The sequence below is a fragment of the Chironomus tepperi genome, unplaced genomic scaffold (genome assembly GCF_022539635.2).
Source record: "Chironomus tepperi strain 1889 unplaced genomic scaffold, CSIRO-AGI_Ctep_v1 contig_359, whole genome shotgun sequence".
Lineage (NCBI taxonomy): Eukaryota > Metazoa > Arthropoda > Insecta > Diptera > Chironomidae > Chironomus > Chironomus tepperi.
The window spans coordinates 2,419,230-2,437,140 of record NW_027226481.1 but is presented as its reverse complement, the minus strand read 5'-3'; the positions used below and the strand labels follow the sequence as shown (position 1 = coordinate 2,437,140).

Below are 17,911 nucleotides of genomic sequence, written 5' to 3'. Positions count from 1 at the left end.
CTAAATTCGACACGAGCAAGAACGTAACAATCTCCCTACCCGGCTTCTTTCTCACATGATCTGGCGTCGCTGCCGACCGCCGACTAGCATCAAGTATAAACATTGTCTGAAATGCGGTTTCAATAAGCGATGCCAATGCGGTAATGAGAATGAGAACAGTATTCTTTTTCAATGTCAAGTGTGCACCAATAATTGTAAATGTGCTGTATAAAAATGATCCAGACTGAGCGCCAACAAGTAGTATGTCATCCAAGCTGAAACTGCGTGATGCATCATAATGTAGGGCGCGTACTTGCACCATACCCACAAGTGTTGCACCCGTTGTCGTTGCATACAATGTCAACTCACAAATATTTACTTCCGTTACGGCAAAATGTGTAAATTCCTCTTTGGAAATGAGCACGAAGAAGAGTATCAAGGATATGATAGTCAATACGAGTATTAAAATGCCAATAAACAATCCCTTGTGGGCATTAGCACAATCGACTGAATAATGATGTGGTGACCGTTTAAATGGATGCAATTCTGACCTTGTTACTTCCGTATTTTCTTGTTCCGGACGACTTATGTTACGCCACATGACATAAAGTATTGCAGCGCAGATAAGCGAGTATTCAATTGTGCATGGAAATAGGAATGGTGATGCATCTTGAACGAGATTACCAAGAATATTTGAACGACGACATTCGAAGATGTTGTGGGGTCCTTTGAGGCCACGTGCGACTCGAAGATGAGTTTCGGCTAGGGCTTGTACGACTACTTTGTTACCTGTTAAGGATGAGAATGTGGAGTTAGTGATTAATTTGAAGATTCTGCAAAGAAATTGCAATTTTAAGTTTAGAAGATTTTAACGGATTTTCGAAGTTCAAAAAGTCCAATTTGAAGTTGGCTGCAAATTTTGTAATTTCTTGTGATTTTTTCAATTAATGAGTATTTACAGACATTGAAAACTTAATAAAATTGCACAGATTATAAAAAAATACATTAAGACATAAATAATTTACCAAAAAGTTTTTCCTCGTATCCAACTTCAAGGGCAATAAATTTTTTTAAAAAGAAAACAAAAATCCGTTAGATAAATAAAATTAATTAGAATACACAGAAAGGTAAGGAGATGTAAGACATCATTTATAATCGACCCTTTATCCAAACAACCTAAAAGTTAGGCACAAAGTCATCAATAACAACCCAATTAGACTTATTGGATCAATAATTCAATTTAAAGTAAGTTCAAAGCACTCTAGTCCAATTTCTCATCATTATTTCAATTTAATGTCAAACTTTTTCAACTTTCCAGAAACTTGAGCACATAAAAATGTCCATGAAAACTTTATCAGATGTCATTTTCAGCTTCATTTATTCCAATTTCAAAGTAGATGAAAACTTTTTCCTATTTTGTCGCTTAACAATACTTAAGAATGTGTTCGAGTGGTGGCAATTTATCCACTTCTAGTCATGTCTGAGGGTTGCTCAAGAATTTTGTGCTGAGTGTGTTAAAGTTTACAATAAATCAAGTCTATAAATCATGTCAATAAGGATGAGAACATAGAATAATGTTATCTAGCTTGTGCTTGTGCTTAACATTAGGCAAATTTTTATGGTATCCGGATTATAAAATTTTATTTATAGCCTAGCACTTAATATTAAAAATTCATCAGTTTTTGTTGAGTATGGTGGAGCAATCAAGTTGAAATTGGAGAGGATTGAGCATATTTTAAGGGTAAATTGCAAGTTTTTGAGGTTATTTCAATTTTAAGAGATCAAATCCTCATTAAGACAGCATTCCCATATTGAATTAGATCCAATTTCAATACCTCATCCCAATGTCCACCCCTTGGATGCAAAAACAACATTTTTAATTACCAATACCTTCCCAGAACTCACCTAATCGATGCGATATCTTTAATGTACGATTTTCCGGATCATAAAATGTCAGAATCTCGTGTTTAGTCTCCTGAATCAGTACACTGAACCAAACGGAGAGATTTGTTCCAATCATGTGCATTAAACCAAAACGCGCAAGCATCTTATACCGATAAACTTTGATTTGCTGATAGAATAAATAAAAATATAGAAAATATTCAATTGAATGTTCAGGATTGAAACGTGACGAAGTGATAAATTTCAGATATGCTCATCAAATTTGTCTTCATGCGATGATTGCGATTTATATTTCATCATGCAATTCATAAATCATAAGCGTGATAATCGAGAAAATTGGATAAATGGAATGGGGAGGTTCGAAAGGAAATCAGTAGACAAATGGTTTGAGGAATTAGTTTGAAAGGATAAGGAATTTATGGTGGAAGGGATATGAAAATTGATTGGGATGAATGGAAAAAAATTGGAAAATGAGTAAATAGGAACTGGTTGAAGAGATATGAGAAGTAGAGTGTCAATAAGGTAAGGAGATATTCTCAGTTTGCAGTCTGTGATAAAAACTATAGCGCTAATACCTTAAGGGTAAGTATAAGGATCATTATCAAATAGCTCAGAATATAAAATTGTGGAACTGAGTTGGTATCAAGTTCGATTTGACGAAAATCAGAAGTAAAACTGCTAAGTCGATGACTAGTCGCAATACTCGCTTTAGAACTAGACGCGAAATTATGGATTTGGAACTAAAATTCAATTTATTTAAATTCTCGAGCTGAACAGGTTGCCACAGACTACAAATACAGTTGAGCAGCTGTAATTCACAATTTACTGAATGAAAATCATCAATGTTCAGATCTGTTACTCGGTTTGGTACATTACTAAAGTATGAACAAGCATTAGCAGCAAGAAAGATTAAGCATCATCTAAAGACAGGTCTCAAAAGCTTATCAAAACTTCCTTTTAATCTAGGACTCAATTGTTAAGTCTGAAGCAGCAAAAACACTTAAAAGTATACAACAGTCATCAACATTCCAAGTATCCACCATCACTATGATCACCATAATAAATTATCTATAAACCAAGCAACCAGTTGAAGTCGCACGACCACTTAATGCACAATAACAAAATAAACTCATTAATATTCTATATCCAACTCACCTCATTATTTAAGAAAATGAAATACATTTGTATGAAAATGAAGGCCATTCTTGTGGCAGGCGTGAGAGCAAGCAGTACGTTGTGGCATTTTGTATCTCTTTCGAGTTCAAAATACTGACCGAATTCTAGTCCTGAATAAATCATACTTCCAATTCCGAATGCTGAAATTAAATAAGGAACAAAAAAATACGATAATTAATTCTCTTCGTCTGATTTTGATGCTGGGGGAATTGAAGAAAGTTTTTTCTTGTGCTGTCTTGTGGATATTCAACCTTTTTTATTCATAGAGGCTATAACCCCTGAGAAAATGTTTAAGTGAAATTCTCTCATAATTAATTCCCCAAGTAACATTAAAATAAAATTTTCGCAACAAAACCCTCAGCAGAACTGCGATAATGAATTGAGTAATGAAAAAGTTTGCGGCACTCATTAAGCAGACATTTTCTCTATTCTGGCATGTTTACAAGACCATGCAGAAAGCAAGAAAAGATTCAGTGAATTTAATGCTGTTGTCATTGCATAATTTCCGATTTGTAGACTCATCTAATGGTTGAGAATACAATGAGAAATTTGTAAAGATAATCATGAACTTTACCTAAAGATGGAATTCTACGTTCTCAGGCAGAACAAACATAAAAAGATGCAAAATCAACATTAAATCGAAACCAATGAGAAAAGGCTTTTTTTTGGAAAGCACAAAAATTCTTTTTTTGTTTATTGCTGAGTGCTCTCAGGTATTGCTTACACAGAAAACATTTTCATGAATAAAGGATTCCTTTCAATTCGGAATTTGGATAAATATTTTGATTCTTTTGCCTTAAAGCGTTTTTTTGTAAATGGTTTGTGAATAATTCTGTTTACAACTTTTGAGGTAGTTGACTGACTGACTGGCCTTAGTTGGTAAAAAGCGTGCACATTTAGTATATTTGATGTAGACAAGTAGTTGAACCTCTTTAGAGCATGTTTGTCGCCTGATAGGGCTGCTTGAGCTTTGAGAATCAAAATTCATTATTTTGAATGCAATTTTAGGAAGCAAACAGCAAAAAATAGGCATTTTATTGGATCCGGCGTTGCATATAGAACTACACCGGCCTGAGGATGGATTTTTTGCTTTTTCTACGTCGTGTATCTTTGCAAAATGTGTCTAGATTTAGATAATTAAAATTCTAAGTAAACTAAATGATGAGGACTAAGTAAAGTAGAATTCAAAGCTCGAAGTCGGCTCGCTAAGACTCCGTTTAAGCTCATTAATTAACATCAAATGGAAAACGTCGCCATGTTGAGGTTAAATGTCCGCTCGGGTATGATAAAGCCCTATAGAATGCATTTGGACTCCACATAAAATTTGACTTTATTCCAGCTCGACAGAACGCAATTAAATTCTTTTCAAATGCACTTTAACCATTAATTTTAATACCTTCCGTCACCATCTCATTTATTTTAATGCTTACAATTCAACAGAAAGAATTCCATTCAAATTCCTGAAAGTTTATTTTTTTCCTCCTCATTTTCAATAAAAAGCTTTCATCATAAATATTTTTCTGCATTGAAAATTGAAAATCACGTCAAAATAATGCAATAAAAGATTGAATAGATTACTTCCGTTATGACTTCCAGCTGAGAGATAAGAATTTATTTGGAATTTTATGTAATACTTTTCATGTCCTCAGCTACAGTCTATTTCTATGGAAATAATAATCAAGTTTTAAAGACGAAAAATTGTCATGGAAAGTTCATTGGCTTGGTTAAAGTTTTTGGATCATTTTTGTCATGAAACTGCTTGTAGGCAGTCATCAATCACCGAATAATGTTCAACAGAAAGGAACAAAATAGAAAATTTGAGAAGTTGTAGGCTGGATAATACTCGACATTACCAAATGAGATTGTTGAACTTTCTTTTAAGATGAATAAACGAAAATTGCGTATGAAGTGTCATAGGTACAAAAGAGGATGGTGATAGACTAATTATGTATGAAAATTCGAGAATTTTGTGCTTATCATTGTGCTTTTTTAAGAGGCTTGTCTGTGAAAATCATTGAAGTTGTGAAGTATCAATCATCTATTCTAGGAGTTGGTTTCTTGGTGATATAGCCGATAAAGTCAAAGTGTAGGACGTGGAACGTCTGTTTATTAGGTAATTGAGGAGGTATTGCGTATATTTTGATTATGGTAAGAGTATGGCATTGTACCTAGTGTCTCGAATGTATTCTAGAATATATCATAGATAACAGAGATATTTAGGAAAATCTGGAGTCCAGAAAAGGACGCTAAAGCACTCCTACATGGTCGCAGCATTTATAAGACAAAGAGATGCGCTGACATCTGATTCCGACCAATTTTACTACTCGGTATCTATCCTAATAACAGCAATCATAACTATCAAATCTAGCTCTTTATTACAGATAAATCTAATTGATTCCATTCTAGGCAATTACCAAGATAACAAAACAGCTATCAGCGTTTCCAATTACAATTCCGACCGCTATCATCCTTTTAAAAATTCATTTAATAACCAGGTAAATTCATAAAACTTATTCACTAGACAAATTTTAACATTAATATATCTACTCATCGTATTCATCCCCATGTAAACTCGTATCCAACTCAAAGGAGAAACTTTTCTTGTTTCCAATCATTTTCATGTGAACATGTTTGATAAAAAACTTTAAAATGAGCAAATATTTCTCTCATCTAAAAAACTTTCATGTAATCAAATCTGAATTAACTTTAACATGCGGTAGGAAATTTCCATAATTGCTAAATGTGAAGCTTTTTGTAGATGAAGAAGTTTTCTGACTATTTTTTCAGGTTTTTTACTTTTTAAAAAATTCAAAATTCTAATTTTTTATGAAGTCACTTGAAAAAAGTTGGGCATTTTCTGTTTAAAGACTAGCTTGTTAGTTCAGCAGTCGAAAAACTTTTAATAAAGTCATAAAAATGAATTTTTCAATCAAACTTACCAACAGCTCCCATCCTTAAATAGAAACTTCCATAATGTTGAGTTCCCATTGCGGCTGATGCAAGCACAGACGGTCGTCTCATTGACATTATAGTCTTTGACGATGGTTTCCGCTTTTCTTCGGGACTTTCACTTGATTCTTCCTGGTCTGATTGATCTCCGCTGTCGGATGATGATGACGAATCCACCGGACGTGATGAAGAACTTTTTGTTGTTGCTGTTGTAGCTGGATAAATACAGGTAATTTAATTTAATTACATTTAAAAATCATTTTCGGAAAATTTAAATTTTCAATTTTTTTGTTGATGTTTGCTCATCACTCAGACGTTGTTTTTATAGGAATTATGGTCTCGTCAGCATGCTTTTTTGTTGACTTTTTTTAATAGTATTTGTTTCACTGTCCGTGAATGTGAATATGAATGTCCATGATTAAACACATAAGGACTTAATTGAATTATGATTTTAAAATTTGGAAAATTGGATTGGATTTTTGTATGCTTTAAGGGTGATTTTAAATTTGTATATGAAGCTATGGGGGTTGGTGGTTAGGGTGATTTTACCTCAATCAGAAATAATTTGTTTAAAAATGTCTAAATTAAAAATTTTTTTTTTAGTTTTTTTCATTTAAAAATTTAAATTCTTTATAGTGAAATTCAGTGACTTGAATAAGATAAATGAACTTTATTTTGAGACAATTTTAAAAGAAATTCTTGAATCTAGAAATCCAACCATTTACCAAGCAAACAAGTGTCGTTTATGGTCAAAAAATGTAAAATAAACTGACACAACCATAAATATATTTAAATATACTTACTTATTGGAATAGCTGGTTTGTTACCCCACAATAATGTTGCATACATAAATAACAAGAATAACATACTGCCAATATATAAATATAAATAAAAACCCTGTAAAAATAAAAGAAAAGATAAAAGATTAGGAATTTTTCTTGAGAATATTTCATGGATGGTTGAATAAATATGAACAGAATATTTTAGACTTTTTGTTTTATATTTTAAAAGAGAATAATTTAAAGGTTTTTAGAGATTTTTAAAATACTAAAAAGCTTTAAATAAGACTTTTGAAGTTTTATAACTTTGAATCAATTTCTTCAAATTTGTTCAAAATCAAACCAATAAAATGAACTAATTTTGATGAAAAATTCAAATCAGAATTCAAATTTCAAATTTAAATTAAATCTCAATTTTAAATTTAGAATAAATTTAAATTTCAATCTTAGATTAAATTTAAATTTTTAGAAGAAATTCAATTTTAAATTTGGCAAAATTAGTTAAAGTGTTAAAAAATATTAAAAAATCATAAATTTAAAACAAACTCAAAATTCAGTAAACAAAAAAGGCTTTAAAGTTAAAAAAAAATATCAATTTCCATAAAAACTCAATAAATATACTTTTCCAAAAATCCCCCTTAAGCTGTGAAAAATCCCCGATTTTCCCATAATAACAACTTCCTGTTTCCTTCTTATTATTCATTACAAATTCTCTCACTTTAAATTTTAAACGCCAAAGATTAAAGACATTCAAAAATAATGAAGACATTAAATGTAAATTATTATAAATAACGAAGATGTTAAGAAACCTTGTTAATGAGAACTTATTGTGTGTGTCTTTAACTCCCCCGAGATATTGTATATTTTAAAAATATTTTCACGTAGATACTTTTATGCATTATTCTAAAAATAACCCCAAAAAAATTTGTTGGGATGGAAAAATTTTGATAAACTCAATTTAAAATTTTTTAATTGGAATATTTTTTCGGAATTCTGTGTCTAAAAAGGAGGAAATATGAAATTAATATGGATTCTGGGTAAATATTTGAAAATTTTTGAAGTGAATTTTCAAATTAAATTTTCTTTTTAAATTTTTGTTTCAAAAATTGAGATCTAAAAGATCAATAAATGTATTTTGTACATGATAAGAATCAGGGATGCATTCAAAAATCGTTTGAAGTTAATGGATGAAACGAGAGGTACAACTTTTTATGCTTTTTTCGACCCCGGAAACGCTTCTGATTACAATCTACATTTGGCAACTCAATTTTCACTCACACTCATCGTTTGGAATACGAAATTTATGTCAATGACATTTATTCAGTTACTGAACCTTTAAAATTTAAGAAGTCAAGTCAATAAATAACATTGAAACTTCCGTGAGTACGAAAATTCAGTATAATGGATAAAAGTTCACCTCCAATTGACTTATTGAGTAAATATCCCGAGCGACACAAATGATGAAAGGATTGTCAAGGAGCTAAAAGCTCCGTTAAAGCTGTTTTATTAACATTAATCAGATGCCGCTCTGATGTGTCCTCAGAATGTCAAATGACAGCCATTTGGAAGTCTATCTAAGTGTCAAATGCCAGCATTTTGTGGAATGGAAGCCGTACACATGTTAAATGCCAACCACATGTAGAAATTCATGTGGAATTCACATTTGTCATTTGGCATCCAAATGAAGAAGACTTCCATTTGATGGTTTTGTTGGTAATAAAAATGCTTTACCGACCTTTCTTCATTTTGTGTCGCTCGGGTGTCTACCGTTTAACTATAAAAATTTAGTAACTGATGATCTGAAAGGTCGAAGCTAATAAAAATATTTAAATTACTTCCATTTTTACTGCTTTTAGAAATCCATCAAGCTTCATTGGGATAAATGCATAAAGGTACGGTAAGGTATTTACTTTAACATATTGATGATGTTAATATATTCCACAATTTATTGAGACTTTATCGAGATATATTGAAATTTGGTATAAATTTCAAGGTAGATTAAGATGTATTTAGGTAACTTATGGAAAGAAATTGCCAGAAAATTGTAAGGAAAGCTATGAATATAGTCAAAAAGTCATTTTTAAGTTTATTTGGCATTTTCCTGAATTTTAACTTTTTCTTTGAAATTTCAAAACTCAGACGAAACCAAGAACATGAAAATCTACAATCCAGCCTACCACCCATCTTCTCAGAAAATTTCAAAGCTACAGCATCAAAAAAAACTCACATAAAGATAGAAATGAACGATAAAAACATCGTCACTTAGAAAAATGTTCCGAAAAGTGTTGAACAAATATAGCAATGGCCACTTTATCATATGAATATGTCATGAAAAAGTAAAATTCCAGCACACAAAAGAAGAAACGAGAAAATAAAAAAGTTGAAGTGAAAATTTCCATTTTAATGACATTCTTGTGTTGAACAAACAAAAGGCGTCTAGAATTTAAAAGAGAAATTTACTTTCTACAAAGCTGTAACATGAATCATAAAGGACGGAAATGCTTTTTGCAATAGGTTCTTTATTTGATTCCTTGTGATCATTTATGCGAGAATTTTGAGATGTGTTTGTAATGTTTTGAGGGTGAGTATAAAAGTTGTATATAAAATAACTCAATTTGATACTTAAAGCTACACTTCAGATTGTATAGAAGTGCAGTATGAGTTTATTTTAAAGCAGTAAGAATTTAAAGCGTCAATTTCAAAAAAAATCCTTGAGAATATTTTTAAATATTCTCTCAAGGCGCTGATTTATTTAGTCTTTAATTTCTTTAATTTATTTGATCACAAAGTGTTGCTTAAATTGTTCTTATAGTAATGCTTAAGTTGATCTTACAGCGACGCCTAAATTGATCTTAAAGTGACGATTTAGTTTATTGCAAAGCAACGTTCAGGTGATTTAAAAGGCAACGCTTTAATAGTTCTTAAAATTAATCTTAAAGCAATGCTTTAATTGGTTTCAAATCAATGCCTTGATTGATCTTAAATCACTGCTTTAGTTGATCTTACATCAATGCTTTGATTGATCTTAAATACATGATTTGATTAGTTTTAAAGCAATGCTTCAATTAATCTTATTGCTTCAATCTAAATGAGCATAATTTTCCTATTTCTTTCAAGAAAATTTCCTCCAAATTTCCCCGCAAGGACATCAACACAATCTTTTCATGAATTTTAAATGAATAAACTTTAAGATTTTCCCCTTTTAAACACCACAGCATAAAACTTTGTAAGCCTACAGGAAAAAAAGTCTTTTTATTTCCCTTTTTTCTTCTTCTTACAATTGGATGTACTGTCTGTAAAAATTACTTCACTAAGCTACCAATTCATTCAGGATAGTAATAAAGAGCCAAGAAGAATTTTACTTTTTTCTATAATAATATTTTTTTCGCATCGTTATGAATGGAATATGAAGAAGAATAAATGACATAACGGATAAAATTATTTTGCCCTCAACTGATGACCTGAGTATTGACTATTTTTTGTACTTTTTGTTATAGGATTAGATGCAGTGTTGTGTAAGCTTTTGTGTAATTATTAATCTTCTTGGAATTAGGAGATTAATTACATTTCAGGTTGACTAGAAGCAATAATTGAATTGAATCCAACATGAACAGCATCAAATTTGCTAATTTAACACAGAACTCCCTGAACTATGTCCATCAGCAATTTGATTAACCACCTCTGAACTCCAAAAATTCATCGATTTTTTCACTCATAATTCATTCCATTTTTTTTGTCATTCATCCTTCATCACCCATTGTCAATGTCACCAGCCAATATAAAAGTCGTCAAATGTAGCCATCAACAATCGAGTCAAGTTTGCCGTAACGAGGAAATAAATTGCCTTAATTTGCTCAGTCGAGGATGAAACAAAAAAGAATCTTTTTAATCTTGCATAACAAGTCTCAATTTCAATAACGTGAATAAAATTGTTGCAATTGTCAGAGAGCAATATTTAAAATATAAAAAAATCATTCAGTCACGAGTCATTCTATAAAGGTAGCGATGTTAAAAAATTCCTTTTTTTGTTTCATTTGTAAAGAGGATTTTCAAATGAGAATATAAGATACTTGTTATGTCATTGTAGGATTTTTTCAACATTGCGAGCGGATTTGAATATCAGAGAAAAGGATGACAACAGTAGAAATACATACACGATGATTAAATAACGTGTATCCTTGCGGAAATGGATTTAATAATTTGTCGACAGACAATTTGTACAAACTAGGCAGCAGAGCCAGCAACAGAGTCATATGGAAATCTTTTGTTGCAGCCTAAGCTCTACATATGTAGGAATATGGTCGCAGTAAGTAACTAAAGCCAGATTCATCAAAATCAGCAAATGACCCAAAAGTTCCTCTAAATTTTTCAACAAAACTCACTCAAAGGGACTCCAAAAAGACAACTTCTGTTATTCACAACAACGCATTCATACTTTTCAATTTAGCCATCGCATATAAATACGAAAGTAATGTATTACTCATGTATTATGACACATACAATAAATTTTGTATGAACTAAACTTTTGAATACATTCGTTGGCATTTTTTATTGAAAAAAAAGAGTTTTTATTAAAATTTCTTTTCAAACTTTTAAGGTAGTTAGGCTTGGTATTTATTTTGAAGTTACACGAAGGCATTTAGAAGCAAGAGCAAAGACAAGCATGAATTTAGGATTAATCTACCAATTATTCACCCCATTTCCAATCCTAATTCATAAAAAAGCATAAAATTCTTTATGATAATTAATTAAAATTCTACGATTTCATTTATGTGTAATAAATTATGTTCATGACTTCCTACACGAGTTAAAGAACCTTAAAAAACTCGTATTTGTCGTTTTTCCCCTTTTTTAATCCCCATGTTTTCTTTCCTTTTGTTCATTTCAAAAAAATATACACATTTATTTACATATTGCTCACCTCATAAAATGAAGGTGGAATATAAGTGGATATCACTTCAGCCATTGGAAATGCAATGCTAAATGGGAGAGAAAAATATAAAAAAAAAACAAAAAGTGAGACATTTAATCTCATGTTGTTTATGAATTCATTACGACTTACCCCATTACAACAAGGATTTTTCCATAAAGAGCCGATAATGTTGTACAAAATGCATCAAGTCTGTAAAAGGAAATGGAAAATTGAACATGAATAGTTGAATAGGATATGAAGGACTTTAGGTGTCTGAAGTGCATTTGGATCTATTAGTTGTGCGATTAGTTCTGAATGGAACTTGTTTTTCATCATAAATGAGCACTTTATTTTAGTAATTGGAAAATGTGCAGACTGGGAAGCACTTGTGGTCAAAGATGGGCAGATAAATGTGCAAACGGACCGTCAGACAGACTTACAGACAGGTTATACAGACGGACGGTAACACAGACACGTAGACAGAAGGACAAGCTGACAAACTGTTGGACAGACAGTTTGTCACTCATGGATACTCAAGTTTAGGGCTTATACTGACTTATACAACCAAAAAGATCATATAAATTCCAATACGTATCCAAAAATGACCTCAAAACTATCATTTACTACACACAACCAGTAAAAACCAGCATACAGTAAGTAAAAGGAAACGAAAAATTTTGTACGGTAATTTTGTCAATTTCACTTCGGTCGATAAAGTTTTTCTTCTTCCTTTAATTTCTGACAATGGAATTTATCTTGTGTAATAAATCTTAATTAAACTTACGCTTTAATCTCCTTTACTGTTGTTGCCATTCCTAAAGCTTGTTGTTGCATAAGAAAACGACTTGTGTCAGGTAATCGAGATGGTCGACGCATTGGTGATGTTAATATTGGATGTAGATGATGATGAGTTTCATATAAAACAGCTAAATGTTGTGTTGTTGATGTGGCTGTTGCCGGTGACATTAAAGATCTTTCCGTTTCCGATTCATATGCTTTAACTGGCATCATTGCTTGGGATGATTCAGCCGGTGTCATTGGACCAGATTGAAATGGTGGAGGTGGTGATGATGGCGTTGATCTTCGACTATGATCAATCAAATGTTGACGTGATGATCTTAGTGACGATGGTAATCTTTCGTCAATTGTCACATGTTGTGCAGCATAATGTAAAACTCTTGAGCCTCTTGCAGGCGATGAATGATGACTTAATGTTTCCGGTGATACGATCACGTTGTCGGGAGATGATGGAGATGGAACAAGCACTTGTGATGTAGCGTCCATGATTCCACTAAAAGAGAAAATGAAAAGAATGAATGAGAATAGAAATTGAAATTAGGGAAATAAAATAAAAAATTTCATGCACACGTTTCAAATATCTCACAACAACTGACATGGTGACATTCACATTATCCCCGAAAAATAAACAGCAACAAAATACTCATTTTTGATGAGAGAACTTCATAAAAAGAATTTAAAGTCATATGTTTCGGCCATTAAGTAGTTTAGTTCACTTTAGCTCGACTGTGGTCGGATAAATTGTGAAATTTTGCAATATATCAGGCTATTGTCTTTCACTTTGGATTGATTTTGGGTATTTAGGTTTGGATATTGTTGGGTAATTGTAAATATGGACGATTTAGATCCTTACAGTTAAGGTTTAAGTTTCAGAAAACGCCAAACTCCAAAATAACCATCAATGTCCTTAGAAAACAAACCAACAGACCATCAAGGAACACTTCTGCATGCAAAACTCAATATTCTGATACCAAACCAATCCAAGTGTCCCAACCTTGACACTTTTAAACATTATCATATCCCATATAATCCCACGTTGAAATGCGAGTACTTTATTACAACATTTACGCTTAATAAGTGGATGACTGTACAAATCAGACAAATTGTTTCAATTCTAAAATTTATTTGATATCGCACAGTGGAACTAAAAATAACTAAATATAAATGTATGTAAAGAGTCACTTACAAATAAGTGCACTTGAAAAAAACAAAATTGAAACATATTTTAAATGATCAGTAGGTGGAAAGAACTTGAAATAGTATTGTAATTGACACTAGAGTTATTTTTAGATTAAGGCCCCTTGTGGATAAAGTTATCAGGCAATTTTGGGGGATTTTTTGGTACTTTTTGGAACCTTTTGTGTTTTGTGGTACTCACTGGTAATCAAATGGCTAGTCAGACTCTAAATATCAGATACAAACAAGCTTTCAATCAATCTGAATCCATTTAATCTAGCTTAGTCTTAGTTCGGCGTGACTCTGACTTAGTTCCGGATTTGATTTAAATCCGACGTCATGCCAGAGTCATGCCGGCCTGATTCCAGATTTAGGAAGGTTTAACCGACTTGTGCTACTCTATTTTAATGCACACAGCTTGCAAACATCCAAAAAACTCACTATCATCCATTAAATTCCTATTAACAATTCTATTCAAAGGGAACTAAGCTATAAAGGCAAACAAAAAACGAGCAACAATCCTTGACAAAACCGATTTATCAGCATTCTATGAAAATTGTTAAAGCGACTGCTCTTCCTGTTATCTGACACTGACTGTTTTCACATACTGTAGTCTATAGCATAACATAATGTGTTGTGAAACTATAGAAAACTATTTTCCTTTATTGTCTACAGCTATTAATCCTCAATGTTCAGTCCAATTCATCGCTTGAATGAACATGAAAATGAAAACAGCATTTTAAGCTTGAAAATGAGCATACGAATGAGCAATCGGATTTACTTTATATGTATCACATGTGACATGACACACCACTTTCCCATCGCACGGTGATAAATGAAATATTTTTTGGATTATTAATCAATAAAATGAATTTTTTATCGATATTTTATTCCAAACACATGAGAAGCTGTCATGAATCAATGACGGAACTAGATTATAAAAAAAGGGGTTGTAATTGCCTTGTCATCAGACTTATGTTTAAAAAAATATTTATCTTATGTATGCAAAGTCACATCTGATTCGTTCCATCATCAAAAAAAAAGTAGAACTTGTGACGAAAACAATGAAATAAAGGCAGATGATGATATCCGTACGTGCTTCAAGATTCTTTAATGTCTGAGTCTCAAATAAAATATATGACAATCCATTGTGACTCGTTTAAATGAACAGGAATACAATTCATCTCTGGTGTATGTGTTGGCACTTATCACAAGATGCTCAATGGGACAAAAAAATATTTCATTTCAAATTAATTTTATTGCTGTGAGTGCTCTTGGAAGTTTTTATGCAAATTTTCATCCATAAAATTTCTACTATCTTAATGAATATAATAGGATTCAAGCATTTGATATGATATGATATTATAGCCGGAGCATATGAGGATATAAAAGGCATTTATCGATTTTTCTGATGCATTTTTATATGCTTGAGTGAAATAGTCAAGAGATGATTGTATTCTGCAGTATGTCTGAGGATATGAGAGTGTTTTTTAGTTGTCTGTGCTTTTGCTGATAAGTAAATCAAGGTCATGGAGGTTTGTGGTTCTTTTGGATTAATATTTGGTAATATTTTGACCATTTTGCATATTCTTAATCAATTTTGCATATATTCAAGTAATTTAAAGGATTTTCGTTCAGTTTTAATGCTGGTTTAAGTCTAATTCGATGATTTTCTATTAGTAATTCAAAGATTTCATCATCTTTGTATTGTTTAAAAATTTGTTCTAAAAATTGATTAGTTTTGACATTGTCTGTCAGTTTTGGTACTTTTGGATTCAGTTTTGACATTTTCGGACTCAAAGTTGACGTTTTTGGGTTCAGTTTTGAAGTTTTTTGGTCAATTTCATTTCAGTTGGTTGATTTGCTGCTAATTTGAGAGATTTACTGCTCAAATCAACAAAAAATGTAATTTTTCATCAAATTCTTATTAACTAAGCCTGCATTTAGTAATTCTTTTATTCAAAATCAACAGCAATAAATCTTCAAAAGCGCCAGAAATCATATTCAATCGGATTCTAATTTCTATCGCATTATACCAACTCTCTTAAACCATCAAATAATCACAAATATACATCATATCCAATAAAATATTTATCAAAACCATTTCCTTTAATTTATTTATTCTTTCCTTCCTCATGAGTAATTTATTATTGAAAATATTTCGTCTGATGGAAGTAATTATGAACTGATTTTCTCATTATGAAGCTTAAATACACCAAAAAAACATTTTAATACGATTCCATTGAAATCAATTTAAACATCAAAGGGAATAATTTATTAAATTTGTAAGGATGCTTATTTCTATAATGTGGTTTTATAAACACTTTCATGCATGATTTGCATATTTAGTCCTAATTTACTGTTATATATTACAGCATATTGAATGTGTTATGAGATGATGTTGCAAATTCTTTTATTGGGCTCCGATGTGAAGCATGTGATTCTGATTTAAAATAATTTCTATTTGGAGATAATTTCTTATAAAATTTAAATTTTATTAAAAATGATTAAAATTTTAGGAGGTTTTTTTGATAAGTATCAAGATGATTAAAATGAGTTAGTTCTGTACATTTGGGAGGGAATTATTCAAAATTTAAAAATTTACCGGCGAATCCAAAACCTTCGAAAATTCACAAAATTTGCTGCATTTGGTCCAAACCTGATTACATATTATTTTTAAAATTTATAAAATAAAAATGCATAGAATATTATTAACAGGAAATTAAAACAATTTTGAACAATAATATCCAGTTTATGCTTCTGTGAATATGAATACAATGTTGAAATTTTACGATGAAGCTGCAACACAGTACAAATGAGATAACAACATGTAATGTTGTATGCTAAGTCATAATGTTAACTATTAGGGTGGCAGGAGGGAGAATTAATCATGTATGATTAAAAGGGAAAGGGACGAAGTTTGACCCGATTCTCCTCTTATTTTGACACATCCGTGATAATATTACAATTAAATTTGTCAATGTTTACACAATCTTGTAACAGATCTTGAAGTCAACTTGAACTTTAGATGGAATCAAGTCGACTCAAGTTCACTTTTCCATACAAAATAGCAGAACTAGAAATCGACTTGGGTTTGTTTGGAAAAGTCGATTCGACTCCATACAAAATTCAAGTCGGCTTCGACGTACAAAATTCAAGTCAACTTTAACATCAGTCTTGCAAGTTCTTGTCAGAATTTTCATTCTCAGCTAATGAAATCCCAGCATCATATAAATATGTCAATAAACCATATTTCAATGACACTAAACAGCTCAACAAAGTCATCAAGAAAATCAAGAAGACAAAAATCTCATTTTCTGTCATGTCAATTTTATGTCTTCTTTTGAAAATCATACGTTCAATGACTTTCAACATGCTTTACAAAAATAGACAGGTACGTTGAATAATGCGAACAGCGTAAAATGAGCTCGCGCCTTAATATGCCAAAGTGAATTGGGGAAGTGAAAAATGAAAGTGATTGCATCGCAATTTTTATTTTCAACCCTAACCAATCATTTTTCCATCACATGAACAGCACAATAACATTGTTCATAAAGAAAAACAGCACTCTAGTCGACATTGTCAAATTTCTCCCCCTTTTTTTGTCGTCGTAACCGCAATTTTAGCTTCAGATTTAAGGAAAATTTTTGAAAAAGGAAAATGTGTTGAAAATTGTTGTAATTTGTCTGAATGAATGGATGGAGCGGGATGGATATTTGTGAAGTTGATCGAGATTTTTTGGGGTTTGCGAATATAAATTCGAACACAGTCTTTAATAGTCCAAAATATGCGAAGTTTTAGAAGTCTTTAAGCACTACAATTGTTTACTTATGTTATATTTGCTAATTCCATCTTGATCAGCACAACGTGTTCACTAGGGCAACATACTTGGTCGCAATGTCAATGGCAAGATGCAAAGTTGCAAGAACGAGTCCTTACTTGTGAGAATAGTGCGGTTCACCGCTATATTAAGTGATATAAGCTCAGACATAAAGCAGAACGTAGAGTTAGTGTGTCCAGAAGCTACTTTTAAGGTGAAATCCTCTCAAACTCAACATCAATACTCCAAAAACTAAACAAAATAAATGCGTAACAACCCATCAACCCTCAATTACATTCCCAACTTCCTTCACATTCCTCCTCATAAAATGACTGAATATTACTTTCATTTCTATGCTTCACTTACCTAATTGCGCTTGCAATTTTTCCTCCATATAACATTTTCTTTTATAGCATTATA

The 17,911-nt window shown here is 31.6% G+C and overlaps 1 protein-coding gene across 2 annotated transcripts in view; it reads right to left on the bottom strand.

The window, feature by feature from the left end:
• The window catches only part of OtopLc (Otopetrin-like c), a 28,500-nt gene that overhangs the window by 1,158 nt on the left and 9,431 nt on the right, over positions 1-17,911 (bottom strand). Inside the window, exons 2-10 of one of the 2 annotated variants that reach the window (XM_070646269.1) lie at positions 12,482-12,988; positions 11,848-11,907; positions 11,707-11,764; positions 6,810-6,903; positions 5,997-6,221; positions 3,037-3,197; positions 1,885-2,050; positions 1,005-1,028; positions 1-768 (exon numbers count right to left, since the gene is read on the bottom strand). In XM_070646269.1, the coding sequence (XP_070502370.1) occupies positions 1-768; positions 1,005-1,028; positions 1,885-2,050; positions 3,037-3,197; positions 5,997-6,221; positions 6,810-6,903; positions 11,707-11,764; positions 11,848-11,907; positions 12,482-12,988 (2,063 nt within the window). The remainder of the gene's footprint in view (positions 769-1,004; positions 1,029-1,884; positions 2,051-3,036; positions 3,198-5,996; positions 6,222-6,809; positions 6,904-11,706; positions 11,765-11,847; positions 11,908-12,481; positions 12,989-17,911) is intronic. The other variant, XM_070646270.1, reaches the window with a different exon arrangement.